The sequence below is a fragment of the Pleurodeles waltl genome, chromosome 4_2, assembly GCF_031143425.1.
Source record: "Pleurodeles waltl isolate 20211129_DDA chromosome 4_2, aPleWal1.hap1.20221129, whole genome shotgun sequence".
NCBI classification, from domain to species: Eukaryota; Metazoa; Chordata; class Amphibia; order Caudata; family Salamandridae; genus Pleurodeles; species Pleurodeles waltl.
In genome coordinates this window covers 563,689,473-563,714,732 of record NC_090443.1, presented here as the reverse complement: position 1 = coordinate 563,714,732, position 25,260 = coordinate 563,689,473, and the positions used below count along the sequence as shown (strand labels likewise).

Here is a 25,260-nt window from a genome sequence, read left to right as displayed (position 1 = left end):
AGACCCCACCTTCCAAGCCTGTAGCTTTCTTAAGCCATACTATGATGTTTAACCTTGTCATTTCTAACTCCTCTATACTATTTCCCCCCCCCCAACACAATGTGGCCTCAGTCCTTAAGTTCCCTCTCGCAGCATGATATTAAACACCATATATTTCAAATGTAGTCCCATTGGCTACCCAGTTGAAATACGACACAAACAAGGGGCAAACAAATTCTCCGGAAACAGGACTTTCAGAATCTACAGAAAAGCTCTGCTTTTGCCCCTCTTATCAGATTTCACAGAATAGAAAGGAAGAGCAAGGATTAACATCCATAAAAGATCATCCTATTTGAGGAAGTCCTCGTGCTGCAGCAGATTCTGTGCAGCAATGTATGAAACCACATTCGATGGTGACATGAATATCCTTCTGCAACATGGTGAAATATAACTTATAGAATTATAAATGATGTTCATCAACTGCTCTTAGTGGAATGCAAAGTGTTGAGAATGAGCCACCAGGTGTCCAAATCCACCTTAAACATGTAGTTAATCTACTTCATCGTACAGAGGACGTTATAGTGTCCTGATAAACTTTGCAAAACCAGCCTTTCATATGACTGCTCATGCAGGCGTTCCCAGGAGAGTGCCATCGTGGAACACATGCTGTTTTTCTGCTACCGGCTCAGCTGACAATACCATGCGATCTGAAGAGACATTGACACCACCATCTCCTCCGATCCAAACTTGTCTCAAAAGGAATTTTTTACCTAGACTCTTAAACTTGACTCCCCATCAGCTTAAAAAAAAATCTAACTATTTGATGTACTAACATCATTCATGCTTCATGACATTTTTTTAATGGTTATTGTCAAGAACAAAAGAGAAAAGTACTGTGACCTCCAGAACCCAAGTGTTCAGTAGTATATGCAAAATCCTTACAAACGTCACACAAACATTGGGATGCAATGGGAGAAATTCACAAGCACAGCTTGTGCAGAGTAATAAATAATTCAGTGCCCATTGGATAGAGAATTGACAAGAATATTGGGCCTCAGAAGGACTCCCTTATTTCTTAAAATTTCCTAATAATCATGCAAATCGTTGTCAAACTCTGGTCTTTCCTAATGGCAGCAATGCAGATCTCCTTTGTGACTAATCACTCATCCTAATCTTTGTAGAACTGCACAAACACTAGGCCATTGGTGTGCATCCATGGGATTGTGATGCTTCTTTTCATCAGATTCCAGTCCAATTCCTGCAAACTGTAGCACATACTATACTTTCTACATTTTGGGTGTAGACCCCAAATACGTTGCGAGGGGCTTAGGCATTTGTCTTCTCTGCCACTCTCTTTAGTGGTATTGTGATTCAGTGAAAAATTTACTCTACGCACCCTGTATGTCCAAATCATGAAATTGCTTGATTCACTCCACATCTCAGACACTTTCCTTGCTATGAGGGACCAAACCGTGTGAGACCGGATTTTGAAAAATAACGTGCGTAAGCCACAATCGGATATTATTTCTTTGTTGTATACATGGATAAAGTACCCCCTGCTGTACATTATAAGAATGTTGCAACTCATAACCATACAGAGGAATGAGGCCGAAGGCCAAATTTCTCTATAATGTCATGGAACTTCGAGGTGACTTGTAATAGAATTATCATGTATGCCAGGGGCTACTCAATCCCATATAATATATGGGCACACCATCACCTTTCCCAAAAACTGCTTATAATCTTAGTGCGTAGTTCTTTCATATGAAAGAGCAAGAATGTTTGCAAACACAAGGAAGAACAATAACACCTCTAGTGCAAAATTAAACCCATCAAAAACCTGTTGCAAACAGATATTAGAAACAGTTCAATAGATATTTAAAAAAAAGTTGCAGTAGCTAAGAAAGAATGTGTAGAAACATGCAGAACGATTCTAGCTTTTCTTTAACTAGCTACGGAGATAAAAATAAAAATGTTCTCTTTGTTCATCATACTAGCGTTTTCTCAGAGATTACTGAATTCCATGTATCATAGTCTAATATCCTACTCCATCCAAGATCCGAAAAGTATATCTCGCAGTCCCTCTCTGCTTAGACTTAATACACAACTCTGAACATGGGCACTTCTCACATAAAGTTCTTTAGAGGGAGGATAACTGGTGACCATGACAAACCCCCCAGACTCCCTCCAGACGAGAGACCGACTTTTCAAATGAGCCTAGATTCTGGTGACCTAATTGGAAATGTCTTGCACTTATCCTGACTACTTGAAAAGTGTAGCTTAAAGTGAGAAATTGCCTATGTGTACTACCTTTGTGTCCTGGCTTTATCAAAAGTATAGAAGGAGTCTGTTCTAGCACTTGAGCTTCAGAGTACAATTTATTGAACTCTCTCTGTCCCACGAGTAGGGACTGTGGAGCAAGACACTTTATCCACTAGCCTTCTGGATGCCTATCCCCAGAACTGAGGCATGAGGGAGACCAAGTGGGTATTTCATGAGCTTGTCTCTCTCGGAGCCTCAAACTGACACCCACATTCCATGGTTGTTCATCACCAACCTTCACTTTCTTCCCACAGTCTGCCAGCCACTGTGCTTGCTATTAAGCTAGGAGGCCACGTGTTAGTATTCCATATCTTGTACACCTAGACCATTCCTCCTATATGATAATGTGAAGATGGTAAGTTTACTTTTCATCTGCCCATATGTCTTTGTACTTCCTTGAATGATGCAAATGCATTGCAGGAGTAGCCGCCATGTTTACCAACACAACCCTACCAAATATAGTAAGATTGGAGCATTGTCCTGACTTAATGATTTACATACACCAGAAAGTGGCCTATTTTTTATTATATTTTTCTCCTGATCATGAGCCTGCAGAACATTTTTGTTAACCGAAAGACCACTGAGCCCACATCTAACTCTCAGTGATGGATGGATACAAGCATGTCAGCTCTACAGAATTGCATGCAAACTGCAGACAGCATGACACAGGCATGTGTGAATCACTTACGAATACCAATATTTGATTTTTCTGAACAAGGCAACCACGCTTACTGTGAATGACAAAGTAAATCACTGTATCTAAAAAGTTTTTCAAAAGTCTTTATGAAATAGCAGATATCCTACAGAACAATCTCTTTAGAGAAGAAAGTGCTGTCAAATAACAATGGGGCACCTGGATGATTAAATAGTATAGCAGTGAACATAGGATCTCATTCATTTCATCAAGATGACAAGTTCTTCATTCAGTTCATAGTTACATGGGAGACGTAATGTAGAGTCTTGAGAAAACAAATATATACACAGCCAACTTGTAAAACACACAAAACAAAGTACAATCCTCACGACTCCCAAACCCACCCTACATTTACTTTTAAGACAAAGCTTACAAACCATCAGGACTTCAAGACCGACAGCATATACTTTATTTACAGACTGAATCCTGTTTGTATTCTCATAATCAAAACATGCCCCAAGCATTCCTGTTACCATATTCCATCCCAAAAACATTGGTGCATAATTCAATAATGGATCATTTAGTGCTCCCTATATTGATTCTCTAGCAGTGCCCAGTGCAGTATATACCAGCTAGACTCACAAAAGTACACAATGCTTACAAAAGAGAACAGTATATTGCTAATTCTGTTATTCAGCACAGACTACCTTCTACTCAGATGTGGAGGAACCTGTCACCACCATCATGCAATTAATAGTTGCAAGTAAGGCATCCTAGAAGGAGGGGAGAATACATGATTTACACCATTCCCAAGATCAGATTTCTCATTTATCCAAGTCCATCTCAAGTTATCAAGTGTAGAAAATCTCATGTGTCTCACTTATTATCATGCTTCTTATCTCCTCACATCACATACATTCATACCATTCCACCATCCACTTGTATAACCTTTTCTTTCTCTTAATTATTTACTAATTAGCCACCAATCATGTCTCTCTACCACATGCACCACTCTAAACCTTAAAAATCAAGCAACCAAATCCAAAAAACACCAATTTGTTCCAGAGTATTCCCGTTTACAACGAACCCTCCGCAGTCCTCCCAGTCACAACTACTCCATCTTCACGCATACCTTCCTTTCTCCATTGCAAGAATAAATCACCTTAATCGTTACCCTTATTTTTGTCTAAACATTATCCAATCACACACACAGGAATTGAAATTCCACCAATCACCAAGAGTTACTTAATGTATCATTCTTACTGATTACCTTTCAACAGGTCACCTACCTATCATCACATATCATGCTACTCACGATTTTCATTTTTCTCCATAACATATCAGTGGATGAGTGTCCAGCCATTCGTACTCCTCCAAGTTTGAGTTTGCCCTATCATCTCCAATGTCCCTCGTCAACTTACAGCTATAGCTATGGCTGAGTCTTCTTTTGTCTATCTCTAAACCCTCTCCGTCTTGGTCAGTTCCATTTCCAATTAAAAACACTAAAACACCACATGTACTAAGTGCACAAATACTGCTGTCCCACACCGGTCCACTATATGTAAACCACACCTTTCTCATGCCTTCATATGTACAAAGTGTTTCTTTGATACTCAATTGCATGACCAATGATATAACTCTGGTGTGCTAATTACCCGGCCAGTGTTTTATATAGGTTCTGCTTCCTCACTATGTCATAATGAACAGATTCAGTCTGGTCTCACCCCATCACTCATTGGTCCGATAAGTGACCAATCAAACCACTCCTACACATAAACCCACCAATCAGCTCCTTCTTCTCCTACCATTATCATGGTATTCATTTGGGGACAAACAGTATATTCACACACTGATCCACCGTGCGCCTGATGCCCACACCTGTCCACTGTGTACACAGCTCACATTCTTCACTCAAAAGTTTGTACAAAATCAAATTGTAATGATGGATTACATAACCAAGAAATCATTCTAGTACGCCGGTAACCCAGCCAGGTGGTGCTGTGTGTTCAGCTTTATCATAACCTCGCTGTATCGAAGACTCAGTTTTCACAAAGTCGCTCATTGGTCAACATAGTGAACAGTTAAACCACTCCTACACACAGACTCACCAATCTAGCCATTCCCGTTACATTCCTATAGCATTTATGAGGGGACGAACAATAAAATAGTACAATAGCCCACTGCATCGCTGAAATTGCAGCAGCACAGGAAGTAAATTAAAATGCCGGTCCACTGTATGCAGGATATGTGGACTCCTTTCTCATGTCTATGAATTATACACTTCTTGTTCAAGCCCTGCTCTCTTCATTAGCATTGGGTGTCAGTTTCTTTCAAATCTAGAAAAATGAATTAAATAAAAAAAAGAAAAGAAATCATGAGTGTCTTTGATTGCAAGCATATTGCGAAAGTAGGCTTGTTTACATATTCCACGCAGTAAATCACAATTATCTTATTTAACACTTTATGCATTTTGCAACTTCGGACCCTCAGGCAGGTTAATACCACCACAAGCCTACCAATACACGTTTTTTGCAACTTTGTTGCAATCAAATTCTGCTGGAAATGTACGCTAAGCTTCTCTTCGAAATACCTAACACTAGGCACTTACCCATGGCAATAACTTCTCCACATGTCAAGTCATTTTAAATGCCTGTGGGGGTTTAGAGGAAGCAAAACATAGTAATCACTGACTTTACAAGAAACTTGCCGATATGCTGCAGTTGCTTGGAAAAAAACGGTGGTCAGACTGTGCCTGATAACGATGAGATGTTACCATACAAACCCAACTCTAAAGCAGCTAGGTTAGCTCCTGGTGGATTCCAAAATCAAGTTAAGACCTCTGCACTCTTAATAAATTTTACTCGGGTAACTAGCTTCAATATCTGTAGGACAGTCAACTGTAGCGCACAACAATAGTTCAGAAATGAAAACCTTGTAGGATGATGCTGGGAGTCTTGAATGCTCTCAAAATAAACATCTGAACTGAAAAACTGTTTCTTCAAAGCTGTTTCTGTTGGAAAGTGGATTATTGATAAGGGCAGGTAGGTACCTACACTTAGCAATAGGCCACAAACCCAAGGTCAAGTCAAGATCTCAGTGAATTAATCCTTGCTCAGCCCTTAGTAGCATACCCCAAGAGCAGTTAGGCTTAACCTCGGAGACAGATGTGTAAAGCATTTAACAACAACAAAACAATAAACAAGTAAAACAAAACACACAATAAAAATGTGACATCAGTTTATACAAATGGGAATTATTGTTATCTTCAAAATGACACAACAATGACAAAATTCCAATGCAGGGAACCAGAGATATTAATTTTTAAAGATTAAAAGTAAAACTAGCACTTAGAAGCAAATAGCACTCAAAGAGTTAAAAAAAAAAAGGTTGCACTGGACAGGGACAAAGTCCAAAGTTTAGGCCACCTACAATGTAACACTGTTACTCTTACTGTCAGAAGTGTTTCTTGATTCAAGAAAGTGGTCCGCAGCACCAGCAAAGGGTTTAGAGACTCTGGTTTGCCTTTTAGGGTCTGGGACTACAACTCCCACAGTGCATCCTTTCAATTTATGGAGATTTGTACAATTGCTCCAAACCTCTGACTGTTTCTCCAGTGGTCCTTTTTCCGTCATTGAAGTGTTCACAAACTTGATCCAGGGTTCCCGAAGCTCTGAGTTGCTCTTTGGACAGTGGGACTACAAGTTCCAGAATGCACCTGGTCAGAACCTGCAAATGGCCACTGGATGCTGGTCAGCTGGGCTCTTATTGCAGGACTTGATGCAAGGGACTTTGGCCAGCTCCTTTATACCTGTATCTTACAAGGAGTCTACTCCTGGAGTTCCAGAAGCAAGGCAAACCGGCTGCACTATTGCAGGACTACTCTGCCTTACATCCACCTATCAGGGCCATTCCCCCCCCCCCAATGGCAGTTGACCCATCTCAGCAATAACTGGACCCATTTTAACATTAATCCTCACTTTAGGGGTGTCTTTCTCCTCTTCTTCTGCGAGTTTCCTCTTCTTTTTCTCCTTCCTTGGGGACCCCTGTCTCCTAACCGTAGGGACTGGCTCTCCATGGTTGGGGGGAGGGGTGCGCTGGCTGACCGCCCCATCTGTGATCAGACCAACCTCTGGGAGGTCATTGTCCAGAATACATTTTAATGGGAGGTCAGCACTGACCACAATCTTATACCAGCCAAGGGTGCCCTTCCTCTCCAGGGCATTATGGTCACAGATTTGGTTGTGACTTAACCTGGGGCTACTCTTACCCTCCTGGGACATACATGCCTGGGCACACCAGCCCGTCACTCACTATGGTATGACTGGCACTTGTCTCTCAGACCAGTTGTAGGGATCCCATTCACCTGAAGGGAGTGAAAGTGCCTACTCTCAACGGATCATCAGTTTACAGTCTTGACCCATCTCTCAGCGCAGTGCAAAGATGACATCATCAGAGGAGTCCTCCACTATGGCTACACTGGACAGCCCACATTGCTAACCACCTTCTTGGGAAAGGATGCATCACCTCTGAAGTAACCGGTCTGCAGACAGTCAAAGCAGGCCTTCCCTGTTATCCATGATCTTCTTTTAACCCTGAGTCTGTCTGCCTCGGCTGGTCAGAGTGGAAGTGGGTTCTACATTCCTCCTTTTTAGGGTTCTGGGGTACGGAGGGTTTCTATGGTGGCTTACTACTCCCCTCCTTAAGTTTTTGTTGTCCTGGACCCCTCCCCCTTCTTAGAATTTCCCTCCTGGGACTTGGTAAATACTCTGGTTCTCAACCACTCGTCCGCTGTCTCTCCCAGGTCTGAGGGACTACATAGCTTAGAGTCCACTAGATAGTGGTGTAACTTCTCTGAGATACAATGATTCAGGATGTTCTCCTTCATGATCAAATTTTATAGCTCCTCATAAGTATTCTGTTATCCTGTATTCAGCTCTCTAGTGCCTTAACTGTGGTGTCTACAAAGTCAACCCAAGTCTGGGTATTGACCTTCTGGTCATCCTATACTGATCTGGGGTGAGACCAAACTACAGGATGAGGCATCTCTTCATATTGGGATAGAACCATGTTTCATCCTCCCCTAGGGTCAGGAGCCTATCTCTACCAGATACTGGGTTCAGTCCCCATAACGGTCAACCCCAAGATCTAGCGGGCTCTCTGAACGCCAAAGCAGACGAACTTAGCCAGCTATGTATAGCCGATCACGAATGGCTTCTCCATCCAGAGGTGGCGCAAGGTCTCTATCAGTAGTGGTCAGAGCCTTGGTTAGATCTGTTCGCCTCTGCAGAGAACGCGCAATGTCAGCTGTTTTGTGCGTTTCCAAGGCGGCACTCGCTCGGAGACACTTGGTGGCTTCGGACTGGGCACGGAGAGTATGGTATCGAGAGCTATTGAGCATGTCCACCGATCCTCCATTCAGACTGCCCCTTCAGGAGGATCTTCTGTCGCAGCAGCAGGGGACGGTTCTCCACCCGAACTTGTCCAATCTCCGCCTTCATGCGTGGAGATAGAACGGCTGCAGTTGACAGCTTTTGACCTTCCACCTGAAGTCTGTGATGTTATCTAGGCAGCCAGACGTCCCTCCACCAAAACAGTATACTCCTGTTGTTGTCATAAATTAGTGGCATGGTGTACCAACAAATCTGTTGATTTCCCCCCCCCCCTCCCCCCCCCCCTCTTCCCGCTTCTGCTCATCTTTCTGAGTTTCTTTTGTTCATTCTCTCTTTAGCCCAGCAGGGCTCTGCTTTGGGCACCCCTAAAGGTTATTTATCGGCTGTTTCAGCCTTTCTTAGGTTGCCTGATCAGCCTTCACTCTTTAAGTCTCATATTGTTAGTCGATTCCTTAAGGGTCTCACCCATTTGTTTCCTCCCACTCAGTTTATCATGCCTCAGTGGGACCTCAATCTTGTATTTACTTACTTAATATTTACTCCCTTTGAGCCGATGCACAGTTGTCCCTTACTTCTCCTTACTTTCAAACCTGTTATTCTTCTTGCCATCACTTCTGCTCGCAGAGTGAGTGAGCTTCAGGCTTTTTCTTCTAAGCCCCCATTTTTGTTTGTGCACCCTGACAAAGTGGTGTTGCGCATGAAGGCTTCCTTCCTTGACAGTCGTTTAACCTTTTCATGTAGGCCACTTCATCACCTTGCCTACTTTTTATGCACCTCCACATCCTTCTCATGAGGAGGAGAGTCTCCACTGCCTGAATCCAAAAAGAGCATTGGTGTTCTATCTCAATTGTACTAAAGATTTCTGGGTGGATGATCATGTCTTTGTTGGATATGTGGGTACGAAGAAACGGAAGGCAGTGCAAAAACGTACCATCTCTCGATGGGTACTTGTTTGCATCAAGATGTGCTACGCTTTGGCAAAGAAGCAACCCCCTGAGGGCTTGGACGCTCATTCCACCAGAGCAACTGCTGCTTCCACGGAGTTAGCATGCAGAGTTCCTGTCCTGGATATCTGCCAGGCAGCTACGTGGGGATCCTTGCACACGTTTACTAAACATTACTGCCTGGACAGTCAGGTCCGTCGGGACGGCTACTTTGGTCGTTCGGTCCTTCAGGACTTTCTAGTATGATCTTGGTTCGCAGTCCACCTCCGAGGATGGCATAGCTTGGGTATTTATTTTAAGGTAAGTAATCTGCAACTAGAATTCTCTATCAGATGTACAAGTTACTTGCTTTCCTTAACGATATATCCGGTAGAGATGTATTCTAGTTGCAGATTCCTTACCAACCCACCCATTCTCCCTGCTTGCGAACTGATTTCTAGGGACACGGCTTCCCCATTCAGGACCTTAGCCCTGGCATTCCAGTTTCAAAGTTCTTCGCGGCTCTGCACTTTGGCGTGGAAAGTGGTGAAAAGAAACTTACGTGGCTGAGGTGATGTCTATGTATTACTCCTGACGTCATCATGGCGACTGCGATGCCAGCGGCTCTCTCTGAGTCGACAGACGCCACCTACCAATGCCAGATTTGATTCTTGAGGGGTGGACAATGTTTTGTTTTAAGTTTTTATTATGCCTGTGTTTTATCTTGAAATTTTAACGAGTGTGTTAATGAATTGTATGATGTATTTTTTCTTGTGTAATTGCTTTTATGATAATGGATCGAAATAAAGTATATGTACTACTACTACCTAACATAAGTAGGAGCCCATTTTTACCTGACCGAAGAACACTGGCACAGACTTGGGCGGACCCTGCTGTGATGCATTCACAATATGCAACTGAATGCTGTTAGTTTCTTTTTGCTATAAAAAAACTTAAAGCCTTGCTGAAGCTCAGCTGACTACCCCAGGTGCTGCTGCCTTCATCTTCATTTACACCCCAAAGGGTTCTAGAGGTAGATAGAGTACATCATCTAGAAGGCCGTCTCTTACGGTTTCCTGAGACAGGAAAAGGGCTGCAGTCAGGCCAACATTTTCAAGAAGAGCATGCTGAGTGCTGGCTTTTCCAAGTGAACATACTCCCTTTTTATGTTTTTGGCCGACCCCAACCCTCTCCTTTCTTACAGAGCTAAGCACCTATTAGACATGCAGAATACCTAGATCTACAGTCACATAGAGACGTGAAGGCTTCTAGTATGTATAATAAACCTAAAGTGAGAAACGGGGGTTCTTATTCTGAACTTTAGCTACAACGCAGAACTAATGTCAATTTCCTTTAGAAGTTGCCAGTGCGTCACTTTTTTTCCTGCTAGTTTCCGTACAGTGGGATTGAGTATAGTAAAGGTTTGAGAACCCAGATAGAAGTAATCCTGTTTTGATTAACATTACACATGGTCTTTAATTATGAATAGGAACTCCAAATCCTATTAAATATTTTTCGAGCTAGTTGGTGTAAATTGCTGAACATTTTACAACTTTAATGACACGTGCCTGCAACGAGTTTTAATTTGTAGGGTAGTGTATAGTGGAATACATATTTATAAATTAATATTGAAAATATTCATATTTTCTTCTTTTGAAGCATTTCAAGAAACAGAAGAGACTGATTCCTGAAAGGACGGTTTGGAAGTACTTTGTTCAGCTCTGCAGTGCCCTGGAACATATGCATTCTAGGCGTGTCATGCACAGAGGTAGTATAGACTCGCAGATCAGGAATCTTGGATAGCGATCTAACCTGCTGAATACAAGTGTATGTGTGTGTGTGTGTGTGTGTGTGTGTGTGAAGATGTATACCACACATTATAAGGTTGATGATCTTTTCATGGTGTTTGTATTTTACTCTGACGTGATGATTATCAGTAACAATGGAACAAAACATTACTACTTTCATGTCTATCGTGGTTACTGCCCATGCTGTGCTAGGAGGTTTTAGAAAGTGTCAGTGTGTCTATTGTCATCCATTCAAGATATTTTGCACATCAGTAACACCAGGACATACAAATATCTAATGGTATTAAGAATACACAAACTCTTAAAGAGAAGTGATTGAGGCTCTAAACAACAATACATATTTTCAGAGTCTGCGACCAATTTATCCTTGTAGTGCACCCAGACCACAGTCTAGGCTTTACTCTGCCACTCTGAGCCGCGAAGATGGCTTTGTGACTTATGGGCTCACTGCTGGCTTCGGTAGGTTCAAGTAATCAGTTGCAGGTAAGCAAAAGCTTATGCATTGAAAAGACTCGTAACCGTCTGGCATAGTTTATAGTTTGAAAGTAATCATACCAAGTACGAAAGACTAGATTCCCTTTGTTTTCAAAGGCTAAGTAATAGAAGGTAAAAACTATTGCCCTTGGTAATGAAGTGTTAGTAAAACATTGACTAATAGTTTTGGGATGTAAGTGAACATGTTTAAAAAGACTGAGTCAACTGGTGTGTGATAATGCATGGATCAAGCAGTGAATGAATGAGCGGAAGGATATCTGAGTGAATATGTTCATGAAAGGATTTTATTTTTTATATAGTGTTTTCATGACACCTTGCACCCACCCTTGGTAAATTAGAGAGGATGACTACAGACTTTGAAGGCCATGGAAATGTGTTGTAGTCCTGGTTTCTCTATTTGACCAAATTATGCACCTCTATTTTGTTTTCCTCCACATCAGTTTTTTACAATGTTACAGTGCAGATTTTCACTATACAGGAAATCTCATTTGCATGCATCTGTAAAAGTAAAACCCAATACTATTGTATAAGTAAATCAAATGTGGGACTAGCTGCATGTATTTTAATTACCTATTAAGTTCCTATGAAGTAAAGTGTGACCCACTCAGTGTTCAATGCCATGTGTGTAAAAAGACATGTTGCTAGTGAGGTGCTGTTAACAATTTGGTCTCTAGTTCGTAGCCAGTTTACACCCTGTCCAAGTAGAGACCCTTACTCTAGTCAGGGTAAGGAAGATGCATAACTCAGATAACCTTGCTCACCCCTTGGTAGCTTAGCACAAGCAGCCGGGCTTATCTCAGAGGCAATGTGTAAAGTATTTGTACAAACACACAAAGTAACATAGTGAAACACCACAAAATGACTCCACACCAGTTTAGTAAAATAGCCAATATTTATCTAAATCAAACAAGACCAAAATGACAAAAACCCAACATACACAAGCAAAGATTTGAATTTTGAAAGTAAAAAATAGTCTTAATCCATAGAAATCAATGGATGCGTCGTTTTATCACAAGGTACCTGGTATGTGTAAAAAATAAAGCCACATGGGCCAGCGTGCATTGGAAAAGCAAACGATGCGTTGATTCCTTACTTGCTAGTGAGGGGGTGTGTCAATTCTTTCTCAGTCGGGTAAGCGATGCGTCGGTTTCCAGGCAAGCAGCCTTTGGTCTGTGCGGTGATGTTGAATATTTTGACACCCAGGGATGATGCGTGGAAAATCCAGACACACTGCCGGGATGGATCGGTGCTGAGCTGGCGATGTGTCTATTTCACCAGTGTTGCGTTGTTTTTTTGTTGTTGTTTTTTTTTCAGCCGCAGTGCAGGCGCAGCATCGATTAGTAGTCTCACCCCCTCCCCCGCCCCAAATATTATTATTATTATTTTTTTTTTTTTTTGCTGCTTGACTCCAGTGTGTGGATTTTCACTCTGGTTCCGCCAGCTTCTCCTAGTAGGGGCCCAGGGACTGGATGTGGCGATACTTGGCAAGTCTCACTAGGAGAGCCCTTGATCCAGAAGTGTTCTAAAAAATTGTGGGTTCAGCAGTCCAATACGTATACTCTTTTCTGCCTTTGAAGTAGGCAAAATTCAAAGGAACGTCTTTGTAGTGCACAAGACCCTGCCTCTTTCTTGCCCTGCCCCAGACACACTGTAGGGGTTTGGGGACTGTATTGTGGGAGGGCAGGCACAGCCCTTTCAAGTGCAGGTGTCATATCCTCCTTCCTACTATAGACCAGGAAGACTCATCGGGATATGCCTAGAGTGAATTCACAAACAGCCCAACTGTCAGTCTGACCCAGATGTTTATTCTGCTTCCAGGCAGAGGCACAGAATGGTTAAGCAAGGAAATGCCCCCTTTCTAAAAGTGGAATTTTCAATCAGACAATCTAAAAACCAACTTTACCGAAATATGTATTTTGAATTGTGAGTTCAGAAACCCCAAACTCCATATCTTTCTCTGCCCCAATGGGAAACTGCACTTAAAAGATATTTAAAGGTAATCCCCATGTTCACCTATGGGAGATTTTGGCCTTGCAATAGTGAAAAACGAATTTGACAGTATTTCACTATCAGGACACGTTTTAAATACACTGCACCCTGCCCATGAGAGTACCTAGGGCCTGCCTTAGGGGTGTGTCTTACATGCAATAAAAGCAACGGTTTGGGCCTGGGAAGTGGGTACACTTGCCAGGTCTAATTGGCAGTGCAAAACTGCACACACAGACACTGCAATGGCAGGTCTGGGACGTTTACAGGGCTATGTATGTGGGTGGCACAATCAGTGCTGCAGGCTGACTAAATAGCATTTGATTTACAGTCCCTGTACACCTCTAGTGCACTTTACTAGGGACTTACTAGTAAAATAAATATGCAATCAGGGATAACCAATCATAATCACAATTGATACAGGGAACACTTGCACATTAGCACTGGTCAGCAGTGGTAAAGTGCCATGGGTACCAAAAACCAGCAAAAACGAAATCAAGCACACAGGTAAAAATACAGGAAACAGAGGCAAAAAGGTTAAACTATGCCAATGATTCCAGGTCTCACGGGTGCTTTTTACAGGAAGCATGGCTAAGCTTTCCAATGAATTCCTGTAATTTTCTGTGATAGGAGCTTTTTAGGTGAGAACATTTTTGAAGGGTTGGTGAAGTATATCATACAGGAGGCAGCTGTTTATTCACCTGATCAAGACTACAGTTAGCCCCAAACAGTGGTTGAAGTGTATTGAAAAAGTATGGTAATTGTGATTTTGCATGCAGTGGAGTAACTGGGTCAGTGAACTTGGAGGTGGGGTCAAAGGCACAGCTACAAAACATTTTCTGTAACTTTTTTGGTCTCCACCTTCAGATACTTATATATAAAATAACACTCAGCTTAATTGAAAAAAAAAAAAATGCAAGTTAACCACAGAGCCACAGAATTGACTCCTCATTGGTTTAGTGGAGTATAATGACTTGCATATTGTTAGTGCTACAGGTTGTGACAGGAAGCACTGTGACTGTTAGTCCGTATTTAAACTTGTATTACATAAAGTATTAGTTGGACTGCTACAAAATGCGCAAAAAGGTTTAACATAAAGTGCTTCCAAAATATTAATTTTCGTAATACCCAGACTGTACGCAGCGTAAATGTCTTTATAATTCTCCATTAAAAGCAGGCATTTCACAGCTCATCTGATAACTAACTCTCTTGCGGTACCACTCAGAAAGAATAAAGCTGTGTCATCAGGAAGCTTCAACTGATTCCATCAATTAAAGCCAGTACCAGCTTCCAAGCACCCTTTACATTTGCAGATTAACCAATGTGCACATTTCCATTTTTCAGGCAAGCAGGCACCCTGGCAAGAAGGCTTGTTTCTTGATTAGCGGTCTGCTCCATCTTCGGGTACACAGCACAGACGAGTCAATGCCCTACACTTAAGCTGAAGCATTTCAGCTCCCAGGATTGTTGTCTTGTTAGAAAAAAGCAGGGAACTATTTTTCTTAAATTAAAGTTTGGGCATGCCGTGCCTCTCAGATCTTACCCACTCCGAACTCTGGCCCAAACAAGTATAGGTGAAGGAACAAAACAATATGCAACATCAGCAGGGCTTACAGTGATTTTGTGCAGTACATGCAATGTCGACTTCTCGAAGCTGTGTTAGCACATGTTTTTTTCAAATAAAAGAGAATGGTGTTTTTGTGAAGTAAACATAGTTGCATAGATTGGCGTTTCTTATCAGTTATTGTCGATACTGAATATGACTAGATAGTTCTTTCATTCACATCATCGAAGTTGCAGCATAAATCACGATCAGGGGCTTCCTGCTATTGTCATTTGCTGTGTAAATATCCAGTTAGTTTAACTCGGTTTTTGCTGTCACGTATGTTTTACGTATGTGAGAAATTACTAAACATCGCAGGAGAATCTTTAAAGATAGGTACTGGGAATACTTTAATTGATTACACATGCAGTAGAACATCCTGATCTGGAATGCATGTTATGAACCGAGAGCAAGAAATTTGAGTCTTGTGTGAGAGAAAATATTCTATGCTGTATTTTAATAGAACACCTATCCCAATGTCTCTACTACTACACTTCTTGTACTACATATAACAAAGCTGATTGTTTTTGGAAATGTGTTTTATATTTAATAATTTGTTTGCAGATATCAAACCAGCAAATGTGTTCATCACAGCAACGGGGGTGGTTAAGCTTGGTGACCTTGGCCTTGGCAGATTCTTCAGCTCCAAAACCACAGCAGCACATTCTTTAGGTACAATTTTTTACATTGTTTCAAATAAAAGGATTTCTAGTATAACTTCGGTATAAAGAAATTGGATGCATACATATGTGTAATAATGTACGTAATTGTTGATATTAGAACTAGAAGATCATTAGTCAATGTCAAATTACTCCATAGAGAATAGATAGGTAATAAGAATCCCCCCCCCCCCCTCCGCTCTTATCTTTGGGAGTGTTGCATATAGATTCACACTTAGTTGAAATTACTTGACTAGAGAGGTATTGGTTGCCAAAATCTATTTGGTCCCATTAATGTGCCTGTTGGGCTCCTGAGCTTGATTACTATGACGGTGCTCTGGCTTTTATTAGATTGTCATTTAACTCATTGTGAGGACTTCTGAGTTTATGGCCAAATCTCATCATAGGCTCTCAGTACCAGTCTGGATTTGACATTTTCAGAGGCCGCGCCTCTTCTAGGGTTCAGGTGCATCAAGATTAACACAATTCCTCAAAAGGGTAACATACCTTTCTGCTGAGAATAGAATACCGAATTGTTGATTATGGCATCCAGACACGACATCTCTACACTTCGGCCTGGCTCCGGAGTTCAATTAATTTTCCACAATAAACATTCCATCAGACTGTAGGGAGATTCTTGGTAAAGCAAGAGCCGACGCAACCATCAGAACTTATAAACTGAAGTGGAAACGCTCCTGCCTTTGGTTTGTGAGCTCGAGCGTCCACCCTATCACATCACCGTGGAGCAAATCCTCTCATATCTGCTCCACCTGGCAAGATCCAGCAAGACTTATTCTTCCATAAGAGTGCACCTGGTGGCATATTCCAGGTTTTGAAGCTCCACTGATGCACCATCTGTATGGTCTAGTCACATGGTAAAACAATTAGTCAAAGGACTTTTTCGGACTTTTCCTCCTCTCTGAAATGAATGTTGTGTTGGGACAGCTCATGAAACCACTGTTTGAGCACATCCACTTTGCAAAATTAAAGTACCTTATTTGGAAAACTGCACTTTTACCGGCTTTAACATCTACCAAAAGAGTGACATTCATGCATTTACCAGCAAGGACTCCTCTCTTCAATTCACATCAAACAGTGTTGCTCTTCGGACCAATCCTAAATTTATTCCCGAGGTACCATCAGATCAGCTTGAATGAACCAGTGTTTTTATGAACATTCTTCCCAAATCCAGCAGTTGCTGAAAAATCTTTGCATTCTCTAGACATCAAACAATGCATACATTTTGACTTGCACAGGACCCATCAGCCCTGTCAAGCCGACCCGTTGTTTTTGGCATAAAGTGGTATCAGAAAAGGTCTTCCAGTAACTAAACAAACAGTCGCCAGATGGATTTCATCATCTATACAGTTTTGTTAAGCCCAAGCAGAAAAGCCAATGCAGGACTATGTCAAGGTTTTTTTAACCAGAGCCGTTTCCACATCTACAGCTCATTTTGCTGGAGTACCTCTCCAGCAAATCTGTTTGGCAGCAACGTGGCCACGCAGGCACACATTTAGGAAGCATTTTTACATGGATGAACTCCTGAAACTGATGCAGCTCGGGGACAGGCAATGATAAGAAATCTGTTTGAATAAGGTGGGCCTTTTTAGGTTTCGCCTGCATGCGTGCTTGCAAAATCTATTGTTGTTTAAAAAAAAAAAAAAAAAAAAACACTTGAAAGGGGCATAGGCTCAGTCCCTTACTTACCTGAACTTACCATTGGCTTATTCCATGTCGCTCTGATTTACATGCTTCTGATTGGCCAGCAAGTTGTCACACTTAACTTCCTGTTGTCTACTTTGCCGTTCTTGCCCTCTGGTTGCCTCTGAATGAAGTACTCCTTATGGTCACTTACCACTGGACACTGGCCATTGTCCTTCCCCTGCAGCTACCACGCCGAAGTTACTTCTTTTTTATTTATTTTGCTTCGCGGTCCATGGCGGTATGTTGTTTGGGCATGTTGCTGTTTCTTTTCACTGTTTCTTGGGTGTCTGCGCCCATCGACTTGTTTTTATTGCTTTTGCTTCACGCTCTATGGTAGAATGTTTGGGCACGTTGCTGTTTCTTGTCACTGTTTCTTTGGTGTCTGCACCGGAAGGTTTTGGAGCACTTTACATGAGCATTGGTTACAATAGAGAAGGAGACATTCATTTTTGGTAGTCACAGGGAGATTAGGTGATTTGCACAGAATCACATGATTTTGAGCTGACACCGGGACTGAAACCTGCTATCCCAGCTCCAAAGTTGGCAGCTCAGGCCGTTAGGCCACATACTCTCCCCTAAGGTTTGCGTAGAAGAGGCCTACAATTACTGTGATTACACAATATGTCAGAGTGGGCTGCTTTGACTCCCTCTTTGATCTCTTTTTGCAGGCTGTTATTACACACTGTATTGCCTCTTGTTTTGCACTTAGAATACTGATGGCGCTTTGTTCTTCAATGTCTCTGTACCTCTCTCTCTACACCTACCTGAACCTCTCTCTACCTCTGCCAACACCTACCTCTACCTATATGTTTACCTCTACCTACCTCTAACTACACCTAACTCAAACTCTACCTACACCTACTGCCCCTGTACCTTCCTCTACATCTACCTACCGATAACTACACGTACCTTTACCTCTTCCTACCTCTACTGCTACCTACACCTACCTTTACATACACTTCTCTACCTACACCTACCTACAACTACCTCTACCTTCACCTCTACCAACCACTACCCCTTCCTACCTCTACCTGTACCTACCTCTACCTACCACTACCCACACCTACCACTACGCACACCTACGACTACCTCTAATGACATCTACACAAACCTACATGTATACCTCTACCTACCCCTATCTCTACCTATCTCTCCCTCTACCTACCTCTACTTACACCTACTTCTACCTATACCTAACTCTGCCTGTACCTCCCTCTACCTACCTCCCCCTCTACCTACACCTACATCTACCTACACCTACCTCTACATCTGCCTACCTCTACATCTGCCTACCTTTACCTCTATCTTCCTCTACCTACCGCTACCTGCACCTACCTCTTCCTCTACCTACACCTGTCTCCCACTCTACCTACACCTCCCTCTCTCTACCTACACCTACCTCTGCTTCTACCCACACCTACCTGTACCTACCGCTCCCTACTCCTACCTGTACCCCTACACCTGCCTATACCTACCAATACCTACACCTTCCTCTACCTACACCTGCCTCTCCCTACACCTACCGCTCCCTATGCATACCTCTCCCTCTCCCTACACATACCTCTCCCTATGCATACCTCTCCCTCTACCTACACATACCTCTCCCTCTACCTGTACCTACCTATACCTACAACTACCTCTACCTACCTATCCCTACACCTGCCTCTCCCTCTTCCGATACCTACCTGCCTCTACCTACACCTGCCTCTACCTATACCTAACACAACCTGTGCCTACACCTACGTCTGCCTACACCTACCTTTCCCTACCTCTACCTACACCTATCCTCTACACCTACCTCTATCTCCACCTACCTCTACCTATATCTACACCTAACTCTAACTACACCTCACTTTCTCTCTCTCATATGTTCAGGCGCGTACTGAGAGCACTTAAAGAGTATCCGTAGTAGAAGGCACTACAATACAGGGAGCCGTGTATTGATGGCACTTAAAGCATATCAGTACTACAATACAGAGAGACGCATATTGAGGTCGTTTAAAGCATATCAGTACTACAATACCGTGAGCTGGTTCTGTATTCTTCGTGTCATGCCAGTAGGTTTCAACTTTGCTTCTTCATTCTATCTCACTAGAATACAAATATTACAAAAATGTGATAATGTTTGTTTCAAAATTTGATAAGCCATCTGAGGGAGCCACAAACTTCCTTCCACCCAGCATTACCCAAAGTCTCCTGATAAAAATGGCATCTCACTTGTGTGGGTAGGCCTAGTGCCTGCAACAAGAAATGTCCCAAAACACAACATGGGCGCATCACATTTTTCCAAAGAAAATTTATGTGTTTTTTGCAAATTGCCTATCTGTGGATTTTGGCCTCTAGCTCAGCCGGCTCCTAGTTAAACCTCCAAAGCCTGTACATTTTTGAAGATTAGACATCTAGGTAAATCCAGGATGGGGTGACTTGTGAGGCTCTTACTGGGTTCTCTTACCCAGATTCCTTTGCGAACCTCACAATTTGGCTAAACAACACTTTTCCTCACATTTCGGTGCTGCAAAGTTCCAGAATCTGAAGAGAGCCACAAACTTCTTTTCACCCAACATTCCCCTAAGTCTCCTGATAAAAATGGTATCTCACTCATATGGGTAGGCCTAGTGCCCGGGACAGGCAATGCCCGAAACGTACTGTGGCGATAATGATAACTGAGGTGAGTGTACCAATTAATCCTGGGATCTGGAACCATTTAGGGAAACCTACCAAACTCAAACATTTCTTTAAAAAAAAAAAAAAATAGGCGCCTAGGTGAGTCCACGTAGGTGTTGTTTGTGTGAGTTCCCCAAAGTTTGGTTTACCCAGAATACCATGCAAAGGTGAAGCATGAATAAAAACAGCATTTTTCTTGCATTTATGTGAAGTAAAAACAGGAATATGCATGGATCCACAAACATCGTACCACCTAGAATTCCCCAACTTGTCCTGATAAAAGCGCTACCCCACTGGTGTGCCTGAGCCTAGTGCCCGTAAAGCAGTGGATCACACAAGGGTCAATGGTAGTTCTTGCATGAGGACTTCTGCACATTCCTTTAGTTTACGTGATGAAAAAGCAAGGAAAAATAGTGTTTTTATTCAAAGTTTCACCTTTGCAGAGTATTCTAGGTAAGAAAACTTTGTGGAAACCAAACACGCCACACTTCTGTGGACTGCCCTTGGTATCTAGTTTTCAGAAATGTCTGGGTTTGTTTGGTAGGTTTCCCTATATGGCCGCAGAGCCCAGGACCAAATACACAGGACAAAACCAATCTGTTTTGTGGTAGGCAATTTTGATGTCTCCACAATCCATTTTGGGCACTTCCCAGTCACAATCACTTGCCCACCCACATAAGTGAGACAACGTTTTTCTCTGGAGACTTGGTGGAACGCTGAGTTCCAGGACTTCCCCTCACTGTAATGCAAGTTGAAGGAAAACTATTGAGAGCCACGCAAGTCCTGCACCCTTGGATTCCCCTGGTACTAGTATGTTAAAGTAAATCCGTCTCTCACACTGGTTGGTTGTTAGCACCTCCAGAAATTATGATTTCAAAGCATTAATAATTATCAAAGTATCTGAATATTGAAACGAAGCCTTCTCAAGGTGAGCCGTAAAGCCACTTCAAGGCACCAACCGCTTGGTACATTCACACACTAATCATGCACAGCAAACAACACTTTCATATTGCCGGCCACGGGCCCAATTCCACCAGTCACTGCACACGCAGTCAAACAAATATCCTATGGACTCATTCACCAACACTTCTACTCTTGCTTTGAAAGTCAAGCTACAAATTGAGCTTGCACACTTTCAAACAAGTAGAAATGTTGGTGAATATGTCCGACAGGACATTTATTTGACTTATTACACTTACTCTGGTTCTCGTTGGCAATCATGGTGGTCCTTGTGTAGCATACATAAGTTCCCAAACAAGCATTTCAAAATTCAGTCATGCCTTTAACATTTTGCCACACAGCGTACCCTGTGGCAGTGTGGCATATGTTCTGTCCACTAGTCTGTGCACTGTGGGGACTGTAAGGCACTTTAATCAAACAGAACACCTACGACGTTCTGACGGTGGACATAGGTGTCGGGCTGGCCATTAGGAAGTCCATGATTTCCTGAAGTAGATGCAGTAAAATTTTGTGGCTGCTTGCCTAACAAAGCAGTGGCCCATGGGCATGCGGTATCAATGCACAGCCACTGAAAGGTTTATCCAACGGCAACTCCACCTCAGTCGATTTCCCAGAATTTTGCTTTAGTATGATACAACATAAAGCAAGTAGGGACACAGATGCCTGGCTGAGATGGGCACTGGGGACCGACTCTCCCGCTCCTTTCCATGCTTCGAACACACTACACAGGGATGACATGGAAGATCCTTTGTGGGTGTTTTAGGAATGGGATCAGCAAAGTGTCACTCTGCAGCATTGTCACATCCTCCTGAACAAATGAGCTGGAGGTTGCTGCTTCTGTAACAGCATTGAGGCGTTCAATTGGAGACAACTGGAAGTCTTGATTCTCATGAGTCTTCCTGTGGTTTTCTGACGATAAACAACGTACGCATTGTATGTTGCCATCTGGGTCAGATGGGTAAACAGTTTCTTGTACCAAGTGCGCGTTTTACGGCACGCATTGTATGGTTGAAGAACTGGTCGTTCTTGTCCACTCCGCCCATGTACTTATTGTAATCAAGTATACGGGGGGGCTTGTGAGCATCTGCCCCCAAACCGTGATGGGGAAGTGCTCTCATGAATTGTAAAGAGCACGCATACATCACACCTAACAGAGAATTTGACTGTGAGCTGTTCATTGGAATGCAAAGCAGTACTCTGGGATTTCTGGTGATTCTTGCAAAAAAGTTCCTGTGGGAATTCTTTGCGGTAACAAGTAACTGTACCGTAGGCCACAGTGCCAGCTTTGTAGAGCTCACTGAACAGCTCTACCCCTGTATAGAAATTGACCACATAAAGGTTATAACCTTTGCCAAGGAGTGGCTGGACACGTTCCCATACAATCTTACCTTTGACCCCTAACGTGGGAAGGCAACTTACAGGGTTTAGGGTGGAGTCCTTCCCTGTATACACTCCCAAGCTGTACACATAGCCAGAAGAGCTGTTACACAGCATGTACAGCTTGATGCCATAGCAAGCTCTTTTGCTCGCAATGTACTGTTTGAACAGCACCCGTGACTCCGAAAAGACTTCTTGGGAAAAAAACAACTTGTAACACTCAGAGCCCAACATTAGATGGCGGAAGCAATGCATAGCATGTGAATCTTCAGCACTACATGCCACAAACAGATGTACACTGGGTGAGTGACACCGGGGTCCCTGCATGTGGGCGGGACTATTCATTGCTTATGACTATAAGGAGGATCTCCCTGGAAAAGTGGTAGTATTACAGGTAAGCAATTTATCTTTACTTTTAATTCTACCAGAGAATCCATGTTGGGAAACCAGTCAAATTTTCTCACCCTGGAGTTAGTTAAGCGCCTCTCTTAGTGACCTTTGTGTGCAAGGTCTATGATTTTTATCTCTAATGCTACTGGGAGGTATAGTTTTGTTGTTACTAAGAATAAGGTTCATGTTGATATTAATCTCATGTCTAACTTCCAATCGATATCTTCATTTACTTCTTTGTAGGTTTTGGACCAACCCTGTAATACATGTTTTAAGTTGGTTTATGGTTTCATCTTTCCTGATGTTCTCATCCAATTCTTTGGAAGTTATAATAGATGGGGTGTTAATTTCTAAAATGGGATACTGCCAGGTCTCGTAATCTTCTACATTCAGCAGGTGTCAGGAGATTACCCATTAAATCAAACTTCCACAGGAGCAGATGCCTTTTACCCTACTCCCTCCAACAGATGCATGCTCAGACTTTACTGATTATCTGAACCTTGCATCCGCTAGGGTGTAAGGGGAACTGGAATAGAAAAAGAGACCACTTCCAGATCCTGTTCCATCCTGTGTTTCCCACTTGAGGAAAGGATATTCCGTGTGTGCTCCTGTAACCTGCACCTTTCTTCTTATTGGGATTTCTTTAAAGGAAGGACCTGCAGTCGGGTGATACGAGCATAGATAAGTACGTTCCTACTGCGCATTCAACTGTTCATCCATTCACATTCACCCAATTCTATCGTTCTCCTAACCTGGATCTTTTGAGAGACTAGCCTCACTCTAAGAGAACAATGTTAACTTAATATCTTCTTTTCTCCAGGAGTCAGAGGTTTACAAGGTTCTCTGGAGAACAGTTCAAAAGTTCACAAATATACAAACTACTATTGTCTTTTACTGAAAACGAAAACTCGTTCTCAATGTTCAGTTTTCTCAATCACAGTCTCTAGGAATTAGTCTGAACACTGAGGCAAGTCTGCAAGGCGAAGAGTTTTAAATTTTTTAAATATATATGTACACATATATATATGTTTGGCATGTGTAGCTGCAGATACACATGCTGTGCACTGTTCCTGCCATCTAGTGTTGGGCTCTGAGTGTTACAAGTTGTTTTTCTTCGAAGAAGTCTTTTCGAGTCATGGGACCGAGTGACTCCTCCCTTTCGGCTCCATTGCGCATGGGCATTGACTCCATCTTAGATTGTTTTCTTTCCGCCATTGGGTTCGGACGTGTTCCTCTTCGCTCTGTTATTCGAATCGGAAAAAGACTAGATTTCATAGAAAAACGCTGGTATTGTTTTCGATCGGGAAACATCTTGCATCAACACCGGCGAAACACAGCTTAGGTGGTCCTTTGGGGCTCCCGCGCCCAACCGGGGCCTGGTCGGCCCGACCGCAGAAGACGTCGAAGCCTAATGGACCGGACCCCTTTCCGTTTCTGCCCACAGTGCCACGCCAAGTATCCATATACAGACCAACATCGGGTCTGTAATCTGTGCTTGTCACCGGAGCACAGGGAAGATACTTGCGAGGCCTGCAAGTCCTTTCGATCGACGAAGACCTTGAGGGATCGGAGGGCGAGGCGGATGCAGATGGCGTCGAAAAGTTCAGAACACCTCGATGTCGAAGAGGAGGAGATGGCTATCTCCATCCAAGGATCGGACTCAGACGCAGACCGACCGCCTACAGCAGGCCAACACGTGAGTACGCTTGCCCCGACCCAAGCCCACAGTCAGCCTAAGAAGCATAAGGCCTCGGGGACGCCACTGCCGGAAGGGCATGGCTCGACCCATAAAAAATAAAGCGGTGACCAAGTTACACCTTCGGCACCAAAAAAGGTCAAAATCGTGCCGAAGTCTTCGGACTCGAGGCGAGAATCCGTCACTGAAAAAACTCTGCATCGACTCGTCGAGTCGACGAAGCCTCGAAAAAGCCTTTCGGAGCCGAGGCCTTCCATCAGCATGGGCATTTTGGTGCCGAAAAAAACGTCTTCGGAGCCGAAAAAAGCCTCATACACCGAGGAACATGGTCTCTATAAACAACTAAAGGCGGGACACAGATTTGAGGAGGAACTTCAAATGGAAGAGTTTGATGAAACACAGGCAAGGATACAAATCCATAAGGATACTGGGAAGATCCAAACTGCCCCTCCTCTCAAATTAAAAAGAAAACTGGCTTTCCAGGGATGATCAGAGACTGACAGCCAAAGGCTAAGGTGCCCAGGGAAAAATCGCCCACTCGCCATTTTTCACCAGAACTTTCTCCTCCACATTAACCACAAAGAACAGTGTCACCTCTTGCCACGCCCACTGCACAGTCACCCACACACACTGTGCAGTCGCACGACGATGCAGACCCCTGGGACCTCTA

At 42.9% G+C, this 25,260-nt stretch overlaps 1 protein-coding gene across 6 annotated transcripts in view; it reads left to right on the top strand.

The window, feature by feature from the left end:
- Positions 1-25,260, top strand: part of NEK7 (NIMA related kinase 7) — a 337,523-nt gene that overhangs the window by 120,333 nt on the left and 191,930 nt on the right. For all 6 annotated transcript variants that reach the window (XM_069232115.1, XM_069232117.1, XM_069232114.1 and 3 more), the window contains 2 exons: positions 10,908-11,016; positions 15,705-15,812. In XM_069232115.1, coding sequence (XP_069088216.1) covers positions 10,908-11,016; positions 15,705-15,812 — 217 coding nt within the window. The remainder of the gene's footprint in view (positions 1-10,907; positions 11,017-15,704; positions 15,813-25,260) is intronic.